This window comes from Salvia splendens, chromosome 19 (assembly GCF_004379255.2).
Source record: "Salvia splendens isolate huo1 chromosome 19, SspV2, whole genome shotgun sequence".
In the NCBI taxonomy this organism is placed as follows: domain Eukaryota; kingdom Viridiplantae; phylum Streptophyta; class Magnoliopsida; order Lamiales; family Lamiaceae; genus Salvia; species Salvia splendens.
The window spans coordinates 26,972,954-26,992,829 of NC_056050.1; the positions used below are offsets into that span (position 1 = coordinate 26,972,954).

Consider the following 19,876-nt stretch of genomic DNA (forward strand, 5'->3'; position numbering starts at 1 on the left):
TCTCAGATCGGCAAGAGCTGATCGGTAAAGTCCAGCAGTTCGGTCTCAGCATTCGACCGAACTAGGAGTTGGTGGACTCACGAAAGGCCTCCACGACCTCCACTATACCCACGATCTATTTAGTGGTATGAAGCAGTTATTGAGCAGTTATTGCTCACCCACGATCTTGTTAGTGGGGCTGCAAACCACGATCCTAGTTCAATGTATAAATAGAACTTAGATCTGATAGAAAAGGGTTAAGCTCTCTAGAGATAAAATAGCATATAGCAAGTCTGTATTGTAAGCTGTATTTTCGCAGATCAAGCAATACAAACCTGCCCTCATTTCTCCCCGTGGACGTAGATTTACCTCAGTAAATCGAACCACGTAAATTCATTGTGTCATAATTCTCTACCAGCATTTACTAACATCAATAATTCGCGGATCCATCAAACACAATATTAAAAGGGCAAATCATCTAAGTGATTTTGTTAAGGATCGTGTCAGTTAGTATACGACCATCCACAACGCTGTCACTCTATCGTTCCTTAACCGTCCCTTAAAACACTATTTGCGGGCACCACTGTACTTTTTTACTCTATCCCTTAACTAAGGGACAGAAACTGCAATTCTCCGTCCCTTAAATTACTATTCATTCAATTTCATTTTTTTTTCCCAACAAATTCAATTAATAAAAACCACACTTCATTAAAAATAAAATTACATTTAAAAATAAAATAACATTACAACATAAAATAAAAATTCAACCTAGAATTCAAAAAAATAAAAAAAGACATAATTAAAATCCTAAAAAAATAAAAATTAGACATAATTTAAAATACAATTTTATAGAAAATAAAAAAACTACTCCGCCGACGAATCATCCCCCGAAGGCGGTGGAGGTGCACCGAGGCCACTTGGAGGCGGGATACCAAGTTGTGCCGCCATAAACGTGACTCTGTTAAGCCAGGCTTTGTATTGGGTAGGCGTCATGCGAGAAGTGTCCGCCATTGTAGCGGTCATGTACATGGCCATAAGGGAGCTGGGGGGTCCCCCCGAGCCCGAACCCACCTGGCTTGGTTCGGCTCGGCCCCTCCACTCTCTAGCCGCCTTCGCCGTATTTCTCCATGTCGGCCGACGGCGAGGCAAACTCTTGTGGCCCGCTGCCCGAACCGCCCTCACCAGATGACTATTGGCAACTCGTCGTGTGCTTCGTGCGCTTCGAGGTCGAGCCCTGGCTGGACCGCACACCGCCGACCCACCTTTTCTCGTCCTTGACGACCTCCCAAGCATCGACAAATTTGAATTGTTTGCCGGTGTCGTTGAAGTAGACCCGCAAAGCCGACCTCAGAATGTCGACTCACGTGGCTCCGCTTTGGTAATGCGCCGCTTCATTCTTGTAGATGGCGCAGAATCGTTTATCCTCTCTATCGACTCGGTCAAAGTGAGCGCGGAGCATCTTATATGTGCGCTTGCGGGCCTTAGTCGGCTTAAGCTCGTGGTATGCCTCGGTGACCTTTTCCCAGAAGCATTTCCGGGGTTGTTGATTCCCGACGATGGGATCGTACGAGACGCTGATCCATGCGTTGTACACCGCCAGCGTTTCTTTGGGGTCGTACGAATGCCGGCCTAGATCCTCCTCCTCTTCCTCGTCTGCCTCTGCCGCCGCCCTGGAGCTTCCACCGCCTCGGCCTCCTCCCACGCCTCGGCCTCCTCTCCCGCCTCGGCCTTCTTCCGGAGTGGGTTGAACCGGATAATCCTCCCGAATCTGGGAGAGTCCCTGCGAATACCGTGGGGCGGAGGGACGGACGTATGCATCCACATCAAAATTGGGTGGTTGGTACCCCCGGCGTCAACTAACCCTCCGTGCCCGGCGTCGACGAACCGGAACCACCCAAAGTGTTGTACATGCTCCCCCAATCGCCGAACGCGTTGAGATCCCACCCGCCGGAGCCGCCACTGCCGGAGTTTCCGTCGTCGGACATTTTGTGATGAGATTTTAGATGAAAATTGGAGAGGAAATAGAGATAATTTGGGAAGAATAGATGCGTAGTTGTGTGTGAAATGATGATGAATTAGTAGTATTTATAGAGTAAAAAATTAAAAAAAAAATTGAAAACGGCTCTTTTAAATGGTAACATTACCGTTTCAATTTTTTAATATTTTTTTTATTTAATTCAATTTTTTTTAAAAAATAATTATTGCGTCAGCGTGAGTGGGCGTCACGCATGGCCTGGGAGCGCGCCACGTCGCCTCGGTGCGTGGCGAGCTGTCCTGCGTTCCGTCACTGCGGAACGGGTTGCGGGACGGGATGGTGACGGGCTGGGGACGAGACGGGACGCGGCAACGCGTCACGCCGATGTCCCGTCCCTGAGTGACGGGTTCCGGGCCACCCGCGTGACGCGTTGCGGCTGGCCTAATATTTCACTTATTCCTACCTTCTCTATTTTAGTAGTGCATATTAGTTACTTAGGTCATCTGCAACGTTGTCTCTTCTTATCTGTTCCTTAACCGTGTCTTAAATTACTATTCACGTGCCCTACTTTACTTTTTTACTCCATCTTTTAACTAATGGACAGAACCTGTAACCTTACATCTCTAATCCGTCTCTTAACTATATCTTAAATTACTATTCGTTCAATTTCATTTTTTATTTTTATTTCCAACAAATTCAATTAATAAAAACATACTTCATTAAATAATGTTAAAGCGCGCTTAGAGAACACCGAACGCCCTATCCACATCCTTGCGAGCAGCCTCCTGCTTCTGCGCAAAAAGAGCTTGTTTTGCGTTCACAGGCCTGTTTCCCGTCTTCACGAAGGTTGGCCACTTCGGGTAGATGTCGTCGGCAAGATAGTACCCCATTTTATACCGCCGGTTGTTAGCGATGAAGTTGATGGCCGGCGATTTACCATCCAAAACTTCGGGCGAAGAGGTCGGATTGGTGGAGCACGTTTATGTCGTTGTTCGATCCGGGGACCCCGAAGTACGCATGCCAGATCCATAGCTGGTAGTCGGCAACGGCCTCGAGTATAACAGTGGGGTGGGTGTCTTTGTGACCGCTAGTGTACGACCCCCTCCACGCCACAGGGCAATTCTTCCATTTCCAGTGCATACAATCGACGCTGCCAAGCATCCCGAGAATCCGTGCACTTCTTCGTGTAGGTGGAGCAGAAACTGACAATCTGTCTAGCTTGGCCTCCGGAGAAATTCGTCGGTGAAGGTTGTCGGGACGCCTTTGCAGAATTGGATCAAGCACATTCTCCCAGTGCTTTCTCCAATATGGAGGTATTCGTCGAACACATCCGCCGTTTGTCCAGTCGCAGATTGACGGATTGCTGCAGTACAATTCTGCAGCGTCGTGTGGTTGGGACGGCCGACGGTGTCGAACTTTTCTTGGAAGAACTCTTCTCGGGCTGCCAATGTATTTGCGATGTGGAGAAATAGCAGTTTCCCCATGCGGAAACGGCGACGGAAGTAAGTATCTCCCCAAACCGGGTTATCGCAGAAGTAGTCGCGGACTAACCTTGTGGCGGCTTCCTCCGGGTTACGATGGATGTGTTGGAATCGTTGCGGTCAAAGGACTTTGACCAAGAATACTTCCAACGAGACATTTAATTTTATGAAATTAAATAATACAGCGTCGATCTACGTTCGGAGTAGATGACCGTAGTATATTCATTTTCTCAAATCTGATTTCCGCTGAGTGAGAAATAATGGACTAAAGTTGCGAAATAATTACTAGTTAATTAAATGAGCTGTGAGAGAAGTCATGTGATTAATTAAGCGTTAATTATCCACATTGAAATTTAGAAGCTTATTAAACAAGTATTTAATAAGTGGGATTATTACATGTAATACTTCTAGTGGACTAAGATGGGTTGTAGAGCCCACACGCGCGCCGCCGCCGCGCGCCGCGAGCCCGAGCCCGTGTCCTTATTCTTGGATCTTGACAATTGGTCTTTGGGTGGTCTTTGGACTGTTCTTTGGGCCTGGTCGTGGGGCTCGGTGCTTGGGCTCGACCCAAGGCTGGTTGGTGTAGTTCCTTTTAGACCACCAACGTTTCCACGCTAGCGAGCCAAGTGGGATGACACATCGTCAGTATGACGCGGTAAGAGCCTACGTGGCTGACACGTGATGAAGTCCACGTCATAACGAACCTAGACGCGCGCGTGTCGAATTGCGTCAGCGTGACGAAACCCACTCGCGAGCCGGCGAGTGGGCGTCAAGCATCGCGCCGGAGAACGCCACGTCACGCGCGCGCGTGGCGTGACAACTCGCTGGCTGTCTGGGCGAGACAGGCGTCTCGACTAGCTGGGGACGAGACGGGGCGCTGCAACGCGTCCCGCGCCCGTCTTGTCACTAAGGGACGAGATTCGAACCACCCGCGTAACGCGTTGCGGGTGGTCTTAGCGTATAATAATTCATATATAGATGGAATTTTATGAAAAAAAATGACCAGTGTGTTGCCCACGTTTCATTATGGGCCATTCTCCATAAGTTTCTATAAATTTGGGAAGCTCTTGAAGCATTTCATCAAACAAGTTTAATAATATTCTACTTTTTTTTCCAGTTTTCTGTTTTCATAACTGTTAATACCGACCACTTCCCTTCTCTTCCTTTACAATACAGATCCTTTACAATACAGAAATACAAAGTTTTATCTAATCTTCCCTTCAAATTTGTTTGCTTTCGTTTAAATCTAAATGAATAGTCAATAGAGGCAGGATCCAGAATCAACTATGAAGCAAAAAAAATTAAGCCAAGATCAATTATATACATATCATTGAAATATGAAATTATACAGTATTTTTTTTTCCAATTATTCCATAACATTAAAATTGAACTAATATGACAACAAAATGATGTCATTATATTTTGTGTGTTAATTAAAATATGTCAATATAAGCAAGGTGATTTTATTGTCATAGTATTATATTTGATTTTATTATACTAGTACTATAATTTTCTCAATTTTGACTATTATAGCATAATTACAAAAAATTAATAAGTTACATATGATAGTATAGGATTGTGTTCAATGGCTAACTATTTAGCAATAACTATTTAGCAATTCCAAATTAAGACCAAATTTTAGTCGTTAGATTTAGAGATCTGATTGAAATAATTCCTAGTGAATTATATTTTATATTAAAAAATATTAAATAAACTTAAAGTATTAATGTCAATAATTCTTAATTCTTATACATAGTGGTTAAAACTAACCACTTTCTCCCTCCTCAAAAGCATCTTAAAATTTTAAATTTACTTAACTCTCTCAATTTAAATTATTTTTTTGTAAAAAATATCAAATTAAAGGTAATTTCATAAGGATTCTAACGAGATCTCAATTGCATATATTCCGACGATGCTTAGGTGATGAATTTTATAATTTTTATTTCAATTTTCGTATGTGTTGATAAACAAATTTTATATCAAAAAATGCATCAAATAATCTCAATATAATGCATGTACATTATCAATAAAACTGTGTTGATATTTTTTGTTCATTCTGATGTCATTGTATTAATATTTGTAATACACTATGTTGATAGAGTATACAAAATATAAAAATTATTAATTCATCCGTCCTTCATTACTTGAGGCGTTTTTTTTCGACACATGATCTAAGAAAGTTGTGTTTAGTGAGTTAAATAAAGATAAAATAAGGTAGAGGAGAGAGAGGAAAGTAAGAGAGATGAGAGAGAGTAAAATAAAAGAAAGAATAAAATAGTTGAGATTAAATATTTAATTTTTTAGCCAAAAAAAAATGACTCAAGTAACTTGCGACGGAGGGAGTATGTTATAACAGATTGACTATTTTACATATTTTATACTATAAAATATGTGTACGATTGGTTTTAGATGTGGATTGGATACTAGGGAGTATACATTTTAACATGACCCGTATATATTCTGATTTTAAAAGTTATAGAATTATAAAATTTATGAAAAATTATAATTATCTCTAAAGCTAATAATAACATGACCAGTATATATATTCTGATTTTAAAAGTTAGAATTATAAAGTTTATGAAAAATTATAATTATCTCTAAATCTTATAATAACCTATCGTAATGGCGATAAATAATTTCGCGATGTATTCGAAAATAAATGAAGACACAATAAATCGAATAAAATAATACTCCTACTAAAACGAAACGATACGGAGCAACCGACGTTAGTTTTCGAGAATCTGTCTGTAGCGAGAGAGAGAGAGAGAGAGAGAGAGAGAGCTTATACTCGGAAATGGCGGCAGAGGAGATTGCTGCGCCGACTCGGATATTGGTGGCGGTGAACGAGTCAACCATCAAAGGCTATCCCCACGCCTCCATAAGCAGCAGAGGAGCTTTTGACTGGATTCTCAGCAAAATCGTCCGCACCAACACTTCTGGATTCAAGCTGCTATTTCTTCATGTTCAAGTCCCCGATGAAGACGGTATTGATTCTCCCTATTTTCGTTATTGTTGCTCTATTTCGCTGTTGCAGGTGATTTGATTATGTGATTATCGCTTCCTAATTGTGTGCTTTCATTGAGATTTTACTTAAATTCGATGTGTTTGGTTCAGCTAGGGTTTGGATTTTTTTAAAAAAAATTGTTGCTAATCGGCAGGAGATGCTAGAATAGGACGATGATTTGTTATTCCGACTTGATCTGTTCCGTGATTAGGATAGCTGTGTGAGCAATTTTCTGCCATGGTTCTTAAATGATTGCTTGTGGTTTTGAATAATTTTTTGAGTTCGAAATGATTGATATCCTTTTGCAATTTGGATATTGCGGTTATACATGAAACTGGAGTGGTGTTTTTTTGTTTTCTGCTTATCTGTTGTTTTCTTCATTCTGATCATTCAGAATAGATTCTAAATTAATAGGTACTACTTGACTTCAATGCTGATCAATTCCTTTTTTAAACTGTAGAATTTGGTGCATGATTCCCTACCAATCTTTGTTAGAGTGCATATGTTATTCTTCAACTTGCTTTTTTTGTCCGGCTTTGATATTTATTAGAGCCAAGGCTTATTTTGTTGATCGGATCAATTCACAGTCATCTTCGAAGTTCGCCCATTGTTCAACTTATTTGCTTCCAAAACTAAATGCTAAATTACTCAACTTGTCTAGGTTTTGATGATATGGATAGCATATATGCCTCCCCAGAAGATTTCAAGACGATGAAGCGCAGAGACAAGATCAGAGGACTTCATCTTTTGGAGTACTTTGTCAATCACTGTCATGAAATCGGGGTATATATGATACTCCACCCTTGCTAGCGTAGAACTTCCCCCTTCCATATTAATCAGTGTCGTAAGATCATACAGAGAAGAAAGAGGCATTGTACCTAATGTAGCTATTGTAACATATGTGTAGGTTGCTTGTGAAGCATGGATCAAGATAGGTGATCCCAAAGAAGTCATCTGCCATGAAGCGAATCGTGTCCAGCCAGATTTTCTTGTCCTGGGAAGCAGGGGTCTCGGGCCTTTCCAGAAGTGCGTTTGCTTTTCAACTTTCATCTTTTTGCCTGTGTTTGTACCAGCATGATTTTAATCCCCCCGAAGATTCAGCTCGTCCTAACACTAGTGACTCGTTTTATAGGGTTTTTGTAGGAACTGTGAGTGAATTTTGCGTGAAGCATGCTGATTGCCCTGTGATTGCAATCAAGCGGGATGCATCTGAGACTCCTCAGGATCCCGTTGATGACTGAGTGATCGACAATCAATGTGGACATATCTTCTGTTGTAAGTTTTTTGATGTTGCTTTTCCTTGTTCGCCTTTTTCTGATACTGCGTTGAGCCTTGACCAGTTTACTGGTTCTCGTACATTACTGTAAATCACATCTAAGCCCGTCCGAGTGCCTTGTAAAGCAGTAGTGAGATGAATACTAGCAAGATATGTGATTTGTGAACAATATTCTTGCATATTAGTGAGAAAGGAAGTGTTGTTGTCTTTTAAATTTCTTGAGATCATCACACCCTGCTTGTCGTTTGTCATCCTCGTCGTCTGCAATCCATTCTCCCGACACATTATATGCATCTTGCTTCTCTTCATATGAAATGCGAACAGCAATGACGTGCAAGCACGTATTAGTTAAATTTGATCGAATGCGCCTTCCCGTGATGGTTCGTGTGAGCGTGTAAACGAGCATTAGGTAAGATCGGATTTAAGCCCATATTTGCAGAAAGTGAAACCTAGGCTAGTTTTGAAGGATAAAGCAGGTGGCAGTAACCATAATATACAAAAAAAAAAAAGCTAACTGCAAAAGAAAATGAAATAAATAAGAAAATGGTGCTTTTCTTCTTCTTCCATCAAATTCCACCAAAAACATCTACAACAATTGCAATTGCAGACTAACAACAAACCACTAGATTATGATGTGCTTTTCTCAACAATAACTCTCACCATCTCTCCGACCGTCTCCATCTTCTCCATCAGCAGCTTCATCTCGTCCTTCAAACCCAATTCCTCTGACGAGAATCTCGAACGGTAGTTCTCAACAGTAGCTGTCGTTATCTCGAGCTTCTGCTTGATGGCGCTGAGATCCGAAACCAAGCCCCAAGCTTCTCGTTTCTCAGGAGGCCGCGTCTTAGGACAGCGCTGCAACGAGTAGCTAACGTTCTCCGAACCAAATGGACACGTGCTTGATGATGATTCGTAGGCTGCTTCTGCATCAGAGTCCTTTGTGTACGCAACCCGGATAGAGTGGCTGTCTTTCTCGACCTTTGTTTCCTTCATGATGAGGCTCCCGAACTTGCCAAACAGCCCCACGATCAGTTTCTTCGAAGGCAGAGGAAATCCGGGCGTGAAAGACAGAGTGAGGCACGGAAAAGTTTCGCCCTTTTCGGATCCCACGCTGCTTTTCACAACACTGGCAGATTTCTTGGTTTTCTTTGGTGTCTTTGATGCTATGGGAGTGTTCTCTTCAGGCGATCTGTTGGCCGTTTTCTCCTCAGCTCGTCCGTTGCTTATGATCGTTAGCTGAGACAGTTGTTTGAGATATATCTTATAGTCCGATCCGTGCAAGTACGTTGAGCTTCTGAGTGCAGAGACGAACGCCCAAACCGTATCAAGGGAGCCCGTCTTGCTCAGGTAAAACGGATCGAGAGCTGCACGCTGTATCTCTAACAGTAGTTCATTAACCGGAATATCAACATCAGACACGGAGAAGCTCAGCATCTTAACATCCTTGAGTGTCCGTGAACGTGTGTCACCAACACTTCCTGTTGGCTCGTTATCCGTTGAGATAGACTGAGACGTAGCAGTCTCTGCATGCTCTCCTCCCGCCTCAGCTGTCTTGGTAGCTTCATCGTTCTCAACCAGTGCCACGGACTTAAAACTCGAGAGTGACTTAAAGCTCGAGCTACCCAGTCTCCAAGCAAGATTAGTGTACGGAGGAGATAAGTACTTGCTCTTCTTCCTCTCCCTCGGGGTTGAGACTGTGTCTGAGTCATCTCTGGCTTCTTCGTAAGCTTCTTCCGCAACAGAACTATCGATTTCCTTTGGCTTTCGCGACATCCCTCCGTTTGCACCATCATCTTTTGCATCCGTTATCATAGGGGACGACGAAACCTCCGCCTTTCTCTTCTTACCTCTCTTCCCCATTGAAGAAGGCTGCTCGGTATCCTTCTTCCTCTTCCGGGTGGTAGTGGACTTCTCGACATCCATGCCCTCCTTACCCGGCTTCACATTTTTGTTCTCTCCCATGAGCTCAGCCACACTTCTCTGCTTCCGTCTATGCAAAACCTTACTCTCCGATGGCGCCTGTGAGTTCACAGACCGTGCTGTGGGCGAAGATAGCCAGTCGTCATCCTGTGGGCCGAGCACAGGGGCTTCAACCGCAACACCTAAATCATCTTGATTCTTCTCTTCCAAACCTTCAATATCAAAGGGCTCGTGATACTCAGCCAATGTACGACCACCACTAAAATAACAAAACGCAGACAGCCAACTCCTTAAAACAGCAAGGTCGAGAGCGTTCCCCACAGAAACCACCTTCGCTAGCCGCGTGACTCTATCCAACACATCCGCAGGTTCATACTGGGGCAAAGAAAGCCAACAAACATCCACCTCTGGCACGAGGACCCCTGCTCTCAATCCGGCATTTATCACCTCCGGCTTAGCAAGACTCTCTTTCTTTTCCTCGGGGACGCATTTACACATCATCTCTAACTCCATCAGCCTACCAACCTCATCCGTAGCCGTCTGCACAGCATAAAGAAAGCTTTTCGAGCTACTATCTTTCGACATCTGTGAAAATTTATCCACAAAGGGTACCAGCTGAGACAACGAGCACCAAGAACACGAACCATCCCCAAAAAAGGCCACCAGAAGACGACCCTCCTGTTTACGAGCCATAGCAAACTCCGAAGCATCTTCTGGATCGTACACCTGCCCCGGCCACCACGGATGACTCTTGATTTTAGCCCAAACAAAATCCCCCACACGAAACCCGTGCTCCATATCATTCATCTCCAAATCATTCATCTTATCACCAGTTCCTTCGCCACATCCATCCACATCCATAACATCCAATTGATCATCACCCGTAGACTTAAAATCCCCCGTTTCCTCCAAATAATTCTCATTCTCGACATTTCCTTCATTTTCGTTGCAAGTTTTCACAAGTTCGCTCTCAGAGCCATTCACATTAACACTAGTCTCTACAATTACTTCACTCTCCACAACCTGTTCACTCACAACAGCATCACATTTCCTCAAATTCAAAACCCTAGTCCGATCTTCCTCCAAAGAATTCTCGACATTTCCATCATTTTCGTCGCAACTTTTAACAAGTTCGCCCTCGGAACCATTCACATTAGCACTAGACTCTACAATAACTTCACTTTCCACAACCTGTTCACTCACAACAGCTTCACATTTCCTCAAATTCAAAACCCTAGTTCGATCCTCCTTCGGTTCAGAATCCAAAACCCCCAATTCGGAGCCGGGATCATCAGAGTGGATCTTTGCCTCAGTAATAACATCTTCCAAAGACGCCATTTTTATACACAACCCAGAAAATAAAAAAATTCCCAAATTTCTCTTCTTTACAACTGCAACAAAATAAACCAACACAAAAGCAATAAAAACAGATTAAATTGCAGCTGTAACTAAACACTTAAACTAACAAGATCAGCAAATAAATTGAAATGAAGAAACACCACCAGAAGTAATTTTAAAAATTCCCCAAATTTCTCTTTTTTACAACTGCAATAAAATTAAACCAACAGAAAAGCAGTAAAAACAGAAAAAAAATTGCAGCTGTAACTAAACATTGACTAGCAAGATCAACTGAAATGAAGAGACACCACCAAAAAATGTAGCTCGAAACCCTAAACTAACAAAAAGGTACAGCACAACAGACCAAAACAAACGAAATCGATTATAAAAAATACATTATCCTAGCTAGATTCGAATTGAAGCAGAAAAAGGAAAAATATTCCGTAAAAAAGAAGGGGAATGGTGAAATCGAGCTATAAACTTACGCCGTCAAATGCTTGGGGGAAGCATCGTCTCCGAAAATTAACTTCGCAGAGAGAGAGAGAGAGTGTGTGAGAATCTAGGAAAGTGTTGTAATGAGTTGAAGAATTAGGGTTTTGGAGATATTGCTTTTTTCGGACAAGTGAAGTACTGAGCTGACATGATGTAGTTTTTTTTTTTGAAAAAAAGGGATTTTGGGACAAAATGAAAATATGCGGGAATATTTAGAGTGTGCCGTGGTGCACCAGATGGAAGAGATGAGATTGGGCGATGGCGAGGAGATCAAAGGCGGTGTATTGCACCAGCTGCGGTGGAACTAAACCATTTTAATAGACGGCGGTGATTTCGTACGCAAAATTATATAGCGTGTACGGTTTTAACTTCTCAAATAATTTGATTATTTAAGATTTGTAGTTTATGGTTTTAAATAACTTTTCAACTTAGTTTATGGATTTAAATTTTTAGATGACATGTCATTTTCAATGTTATAATATGTCTATAAGTTTGTTCTGATTTTACAACCAACAAAAGAAATAATGTTCGAATGTCGCTTTTGCAATCGATTTTTATAAGTTAATTTTGATAGTACCCACTTTGGATTAGATTGTGTTTGTAAGTTTATACTTGAATGTCATGTGTAGTCATTTTAAATGATACAATAGTAAATTATTTTTAGACTTTAAACTCTAAATTATTTAGATGACATTAATGCTAGTTGTAAGTTCGATACTAGTATATACCTTTTACGCTGCCACCTCATTATTGACGCCACAATTTAATAGTACTTGTCTTACAAGCTCAAATTTAAGACTTTGTGTTAACACTTTCGTTACTTTAATACTTAAAATTTCATAAGTATACCTATAACCTTTTGAGATGACACCTCATTTTCACTATCAATGCTCATAGTGAATGATGAGATTCGAAGCTTTAAATAAGATATTCGAAAGTTTGATGCTTAAGATGTGTTTTTTTACCTTCATAAGAGTTCTGATTATCTTAAGTTATTTTAGAAATTGTGTTATGTTAATTTACGTATAATTAACCCTTTTTTGTTTTTGCTTTTATAGTGTAAAATCAAATTATCCTTTTATAAAGCCTCACAGTCACTAATCACTATGCCCTCTTTGTGCAAAAGTTATCAACTTATCATAATATTATTGCTACTTTTTATCATACTCATTAATTTTATTCATAACTTTGATCATTTTTTATACAGTATATAAAAACAAAAATGAAACAAAGTAAAAAAATATTTAAAAAGTTTACCTTCATAAATCATAATCAATGGTTTTATCTTCAAAAACAGAATTCATTTGAAAAAAACACTTCTACAGTTCTACTACATCATCAAGCCCAACTTCAGCATAATGTATATATATAAAATATGAATCTCAAATATCCATAAACCAAAGATAAATTTTGGAACGGAAATTAACAAAATCGGCATTATCACTACATCTACATCTTCACTCACATCCAAATTGAAAGAAGCTAAAAATGTGAAAATTTACCGCGAAAATCAGACGATTGAGACCTTAGCGCCGGCGTCCTCGAGCTGCTTCTTCGCCTCCTCCGCCTCCTCCTTCGACACCGCCTCCTTGAATTTCTTCGGCAATCCTTCAATCAGCTCCTTCGCCTCCTTCAGCGCGAGGCTCGTGAGAGCCCTAACCACCTTGATCGTTGCGATCCTCATGTTGCTCGGCACGTCCTCGATCACCACGTCGAACTCCGTCTTCTCCTCCACCACCGCCGCAGCCTCTCCCGCCGAAGGAGCCGCGACGGCGGCAGCCGCGGGGGCGAAGGACGCGGCGGACACGCCGAGATTGTCCTGGAGGTACTCGACGAGCTTCTGCGCGTCGGCGAGGGTGAGATTCGAGATCCGATCGGCGAGATCAACTACCTTTGGCGGAGCGTCGACGGCAGCGAGGGGGCGGAGGAGGCGAGCGCGGCGACGGAGGGGATTGGAAAGGGATTTGGAGGGGAAACCGAGAGGTGGATTGGGGAATTGGGAGGAGGGGAGCGTAGGATAAGAGGCGGAGCCGAGGGTGGCGTAGGATAGCGTGGTTGAAGCCATGGTGATATTTGGAGCGAAGGAAAAAGATAGGATAAGAAGTTGCGGAGCGGTTTCCGAGATGAGTATCTAAACCATAGTTTTGTTGTATTTATGGAATTACCCTTATGGGGTTTTTAATACTCCCTGTTTAGGTGTAAAAAAAAAAAAAAAAAGTGGGGCATTCCGAGAATCGAACTCGGGACCTCTCGCACCCAAAGCGAGAATCATACCACTAGACCAAATGCCCTCTTTGCTTACTGCTCATGTTTATATAAATATTTAGTATTTGTTCAATTATTTATTTCATTTCATCATACTCCCTCCGTCCGCAAATAGGAGTCTCATTTCCATTCGGCACGGATTTTTAAAAATGTTAAGAAAAGTGGGTGAAAATAGTTTGTGGTTTATGGACCCCACTTATTTATATTATTTTTAAATAAATATGAGTGGAATGAGTTAATGGAATATAGAGTGTATTACCATTTATAATATAAATGAACCGCGACTCTTATTCGCAGACGACTAAAATAGAAAAATTAGAGTCAATGAAACTTCTATTCATTGAGAGGTTAGTTGGGCGGTTGTAGTTGAATAGCTCTTTCTTCTATAAATAGCATTGTACACATCTTTTCAACTAAGCAAAATGAAATGATGAATACCATCTCTTTCTTCTACACCGTCTACGTTATCTTCTCTCTCAACTCATTCAAACAGCTTGTTTAGCTACAATCGAGAAGCCTATCTATCTTATTTACTATCCAAAAAATGAGAAGTAAAAAAATTCTGAAACTAATTTTTGCAAATAAAATTAAGGATTTAAAACTTTCGCCCTTTTCCAAATGAAAGTAAATTGCACAAAGAGTATTCAGCTCTTTCTCTTGACATACAAAATGCTACAACAGGTGAAGTGCATTATACAATAATGAATCTTCAAAGAAGCACAAGGCAATATTTTCACCACCTCTTGCGCTTTCTTCCGTACCAGTATGCGAAGGCCGCCACGGACGCAGCAACGATAACTCCCGTAGTAGCATGCCAGACGTGTAGTGGTTTGTCGAGGACGAGAGTGGAGCCACTACCCACTTCTGCTGGGCGTGGAGACGGAGGTTTCTGGATTATGTTAAAGGCATATTCCAACCCTTGGCTCTCGAGCTCAGCCAAGTCTTCAATTTTGGGTTTCAGCCTCGTGGCCTGGGCTAACGCCTCGTACTGTTCCTTCGTTCCACCCTCGAGGAAAGATCCGACCAAATGGCCTTTGTTCATCCAGTATGCTCCAAAAGTGTTTCCACTGAAGTCTCCGAAATGGACAACTTCGCCTGCATTGTCGCCGTAGAACTGCCAAGACAGAGTGAAGACCCTCGAGTAGAAGAACGGTAGATAGTCAAATTCGCCCGTCTTTTCAGGTTCGATGATGGCTGAAACAACGTGCCTTGCTGCCCTCCGTGCAGAGTCAACGTGCTCGAGCCTGCGCGTTTCACCGACTATTTTGACTGGAAAAGCAGCGACGTCCCCAATTGCATAGACTGAGCTGTTGCTCGATTGCATTTTGCCATTCACCTTGATTCCCCCTTTTTCCATTGTTAATTGACCTTCAAACAGACTTGTGTTCGGTCGAATCCCTATACCGACCACAACCATATCTGCAGGAAGCTTGCTCCCATCTCGAAGATTAACAGCGCAGACCTAATAAAAGAGTTGGCCAGTGCAAGTATAAGAATATGCAGTTGGAGACTTATGAAAAAAATATCATTGTATTTGACACGTTTCGTCTCAGATTGTTTTCTGTTATTGAAATGGCTAACTGGCGCATAGCCTATCCGAGACTTGTTTAGCAACTGAATTCATATCTACAGGTACCAAATAAGTGAAACTATAGTGTGAAAAACACATTACGCAACTTAACTTTTCGTTTGACCTTTACATAGTAATATAGAGTAGTATACTTATCAGAATTCAGTTTGACAAAGTATTTTTTTACAAGCAAAGAGAAGAACAGTAATACCTTCCCATCAGAGTTAAAATCGAATGATGTCAAGACAGTTCCTTTGACAAACTTCACCCCTTTGGACTGATAAAATTCTTCATAGAAAGCCGCAATCTTGGGGGAGAATAAACGGGCCACTGCAGAAGCCAGAATATGAGAACATTGCTGGGGAAGATTAAACGAACATAGTTCCCCAATTAGTATAACAAAGATGAGTTCTCACTTGAAACAGTAAAAAGTGTGTGTGTGTGTGTGTGTGTGTGTGTGTGTGTGTGTGAGAGAGAGAGAGAGAGAGTAATCAGAACCATATCATATCATATCCAGCAGTATGACCGATAAATTTTGATGCATAAAATGAAATGAAGAATGGAATAAATATAAGAAAACTACTTACTACACTGTGCCTCTGGAAAGACCATAGTCACATTTAAGTTGTTTATCACCAAAGATGCAGCACATTCCATTCCAATATAGCCACCACCAATAACAACAGCCTGCCCACCGCTGCGAGATTGCATCACATCTACAAGTCTGTCCGCATCAGCCACATCTCGTAAATAACACACATTAGGTGCATCTAAAGTATTTACCCCAAACTCTTCAAGCTTCAAAGCCTACAAAATGAATAGAAACAATACCAGTTATAAGCTGAATAATTTATGACAGATGCATTTTCACCCAAGATAGGGGGCGGGGGGTCAAGTTGACTTTGGTCCATAATAAGTTCTACTGCACATGCATATGCTTCGATTTTTCATTAGTCAATTAAACCTTAAGCCCAGGCGTAAGTTCTGAAGTTGGCAGATCAACAGTATGCTGAGACATGCTTCAAGTTCACTCCTACACCAAATAGGATGCAAATGGCGAAGATATAACACACTAATTCTTGAAAAAATTTCAAAATGTGTGATCCATGTGCTGTTTATCTGGAGCTTAAATCATTCCAGAATGTGCTTCGAAAGGGCAATTAAACTAAATAAACCCCAATACTTGGCCAAGCACAATAGCCAGCATTATGCCAAAAAATAAGAGGCTTGACAAGAAAAGTATTGTGAAAATGTCTTCCATAATTCCATTTCCATTCTATTTCAGTGCAAAACGACAGAACTAACGTATTCTTACAGCACAAAACTACCAGGATATAAAAACAGAATAGCTTCAGTACCCGAGCACCTGTTGCAACAATGAGATACTTGTAGCTTATTGTTTCTCCTGTTGCAGTAAGCAGTGTCTTCCGTCTGACATCAGCAGACTTAACTCTAGTTCCAAGAATTAGCTCAATACCTGAATATTGCATCAGAAGAAGTAATTACACAAAATCTGATGTAAAAGATATTGCTAAAGTAATAAAAATCTAACAAAAACTAGAAGCATCGCTGTTTACTGCATTTGGATTTTGGGGTGATGGTATCCAAACATGGTCTAATGTGTTCTTTTATATGGAGCTGATTCTTAAATGAAATCATACACTGAACGATGTGATTTCCTAGATTCATTCTACAAATACTATATTCAAGCTATACAACAAGGAAGATAAAATGAAAAAGGCTTGCCCTGAGCAGAGGGAGAACCATTTCTTCCAAGTAGCATTAAACTACGGAAACCTAGATACGATTATTTTGATTACACAAGGGTGACATATTGAAACTTGAGAAATGGTATTGAAAATTACCATTTTCATTGTACCATTTTGGAGCCAATCTTTCCCCATTGGTACCTACACAACAGTGAAATGAAGGTAGGCGTGCAGGAGCTGCAAGCAGTAGAAAGTACAGAGTTCAGTCATTTAAAATGGCAAACCTTTATTCTCAAACAGACTAACATAGTAAAGAATAACAGTAACTTCCGAAGCATCTAACACAAGAGACATTCACATATGTACACAGCACAAACATAACCAGAGAAAATATCTGTGAGCATAATTTAGATATAGAATTTTTAACTAAACATTAATAATTGCATAAATGACTTATGCAGATTAAGGACTTGGATCTGAATTTGCACATGGAAAGGCACCTTACAAAATTAAATGAGAAGCATCCTATAAGTATAAACAGAGGCCAGATGAAGTATAACTCTAATATAGATGTACCCAAAAGTTTCTTTATCCAAATTGCAAATCAGACATTCAGTTTTTCCCATGTTTTTGTTTCAAATGAACTTATCTGGCTATCAACCCAGGGCACAAGGTCAATATATGTATGTAAAGAAGTGTATGCTGCAGTATGTTTTGAAGGAAATTTGTGATCCTGCTGTATAGGGAGTAAAATACATACCTTCAGGGAGTAAGTAACCTTTGCTCAATGCAGGCCTTTCATAGGGTGCAACCTACAAAATGCACTAGTATGAAAAGCATATTGGAAAAAAGGATAAAAAAATAAACAATCTAACCAAGCATACAAACATTAAGAAAATAGCATTAAACTATGAGTGCATTAGCCCAAGCATACAACTATAACCTGATCTTCACCTTGACTCGTTAGAATAAAAGATACTCCCTTATTTAAGTGAAACACTTCTATTATCAAACCAAGAAACATGAGAAACGATAAAAACATGTATCCTCCCCTAAGTGTAGGCTACTTAAGATTCAACAAGCTACCAAAAAAATAAGAACGCAGATAAGCATGCATATCACTATCTTACTGGTTCCACGAAGCTTCATTCTATCAAAAAATTTCTCTGTTTCTCAAGTTGTTGGGGGAAACAATACAAATTCAACAAATTGATCCATGGAGAGAGTCATGACACCATAACCCTCTATTGAGACAAAGACATGCTACCAAGAACGTTTGTATGATTGCCAGTTGATCAGACAGGTATAGAGCTATAGATGATATATGGATCTAGTTCATGGCCTATACAAAGGTCCTATCCAATTTTCTTTTGGAAGAGGATCTAATATGCTCTTGCAAACAGCTTAATACAGGATATCCTTTCATCCTCTGGGTGAAAATGCAATCATAAAGGAAGGGCAAGCCATGAACTCACCCCTTGCTACTTAAAAAGGACAGAAGTCTATGTAAATATGATACTGTACCCTGGATACTTGAAACTACAATTATTGGAATCACTGAATTTAGATTTTATCCAGTGCTCTAGCAACCAAATTAGAGATTTCCACCAAATCTTAACCAGGAGTAACCTAATTACTTTAGACCTTTTTGGGAAAATGCAACTTATTTTAAATACCTACCACATCATATAAAAAACCCACATCAGGGATTCATAATTACTGCACTGATGCACAAAATAACGGAGACTGTCAAATTCGAGTTCCTTTATCTGGATTTAAACACAAAACCCCCCAAAAATCCTCTGATTTTCTCTCAATCAAGTCTAGATAAGTAATAAATAAATGAACATCACATAACAAGCTCATATTATACCATCCTTCCATCTCAAAAACATTCGGCGAACTTCACTTAATCCACAGATTGAAAACTAATTGCAACAAACATCATCTGAAAACGTTCAGGTTGCACATCAGCTAACACGACTGCCATAATTAGGTGCGAACTTCACTAAATCCACAGATTGAAAACCAATTGCAACAAACATCATCTGAAAGCACTCGGATTGCACATCAGCTAACACGACTGCCATAATTAGATGGGAAGTTCACTAAATCCACAGATTGAAAACTAATTGCAACAGACATCATCTCAAAACATTTGGATTGCAAGCTAACACGACTGCCATAATTAGGTTCGAACTTCACTAAATCGACCGATTGAAAACTAATTGCAACAAACATCATCTCAAAACATTCGGATTGCACATCAGCTAACACGACTGCCATAATTAGGTGCGAACTTCAGTAAATCGACAGATTGAAAACTAATTGCAACAAACAAATTCAGCCAGCAATTAATCTCATTAACAACGCACACACACACATACAGAATTTTATCTATATACACGTAATAGCGCGAGGAGAGAGAGAGAGAGAGAGAGAGAGAGAGAGAGAGAGAGAGAGAGAGAGAGAGAGTTACAGGCTCTTCGGAGATGATGCAGAGTTCACCGGAAGAGACGCCTGCCTGGATGAATTCATGGGCGGCGTAGCCAGCTGCGACGCCTCCTCCGATTATCACGTACACGAACGCTCTCCCCATCTTCTGCTGCACGCCACCTTCTTTCTCTCTCCGGGTATAGATACAATTCAATCTATATGTATAGTGAGGAGACTAGAAAAATGATCGTTTCTTGAGAGCTGCGCCACCTCTTCACACTTGCAGAGATAACTGCCAAATTGATTTTTCTCTTTCATTATTTTATTTCTTCTCTGAATTTTTATTTCATTTTCTATTCGAGATAAATATGAGTGATTTACAAAATTAGGGTTCTAACAAAAAAAACAGGGTTCATCCATTTTCAATCTAC

General features: G+C 40.7%; 4 protein-coding genes and 1 non-coding gene across 6 annotated transcripts; 1 reads left to right on the forward strand and 4 right to left on the reverse strand.

Annotated features, from left to right (window-relative positions):
- The first annotated feature begins 6,131 nt into the window (after positions 1-6,131).
- LOC121779407 (universal stress protein A-like protein) lies at positions 6,132-7,929 on the forward strand. The gene is made up of 4 exons (XM_042176743.1): positions 6,132-6,419; positions 7,101-7,222; positions 7,347-7,465; positions 7,572-7,929. The coding sequence occupies exons 1-4, from the start codon at positions 6,230-6,232 to the stop codon at positions 7,678-7,680; spliced, it is 540 nt and encodes a 179-aa protein (XP_042032677.1). The 5' UTR covers positions 6,132-6,229; the 3' UTR covers positions 7,681-7,929.
- A 313-nt stretch (positions 7,930-8,242) lies between these two features.
- On the reverse strand, positions 8,243-13,097 carry LOC121779405. Of its 2 annotated transcripts, none has more exons than XM_042176740.1 (2): positions 12,968-13,097; positions 8,243-11,026 (listed from the first exon to the last, which is right to left on the reverse strand). In XM_042176740.1, the coding sequence occupies exon 2, from the start codon at positions 10,971-10,973 to the stop codon at positions 8,343-8,345; it is 2,631 nt and encodes an 876-aa protein (XP_042032674.1). In that variant the 5' UTR covers positions 10,974-11,026; positions 12,968-13,097; the 3' UTR covers positions 8,243-8,342. The 2 variants fall into 2 exon arrangements, with proteins under 2 accessions (XP_042032674.1, XP_042032673.1); XM_042176739.1 differs by lacking the exon at positions 12,968-13,097 and adding an exon at positions 11,459-11,722.
- LOC121779406 (50S ribosomal protein L12, chloroplastic-like) lies at positions 12,797-13,617 on the reverse strand. Its single transcript, XM_042176742.1, has one exon. The coding sequence runs from the start codon at positions 13,528-13,530 to the stop codon at positions 12,976-12,978; it is 555 nt and encodes a 184-aa protein (XP_042032676.1). The 5' UTR covers positions 13,531-13,617; the 3' UTR covers positions 12,797-12,975.
- Positions 13,618-13,684: 67 nt separating this feature from the next.
- Positions 13,685-13,756, reverse strand: TRNAP-UGG. The gene has a single exon. It is a non-coding gene; the product is annotated as a tRNA-Pro (tRNA).
- Positions 13,757-14,317: 561 nt separating this feature from the next.
- Positions 14,318-19,801, reverse strand: LOC121780374 (monodehydroascorbate reductase 4, peroxisomal-like). Its single transcript, XM_042177965.1, has 7 exons — positions 19,489-19,801; positions 17,770-17,821; positions 17,166-17,246; positions 16,659-16,777; positions 15,888-16,107; positions 15,512-15,630; positions 14,318-15,192 (listed from the first exon to the last, which is right to left on the reverse strand). The coding sequence occupies exons 1-7, from the start codon at positions 19,606-19,608 to the stop codon at positions 14,464-14,466; spliced, it is 1,440 nt and encodes a 479-aa protein (XP_042033899.1). The 5' UTR covers positions 19,609-19,801; the 3' UTR covers positions 14,318-14,463.
- Positions 19,802-19,876: the final 75 nt, after the last annotated feature.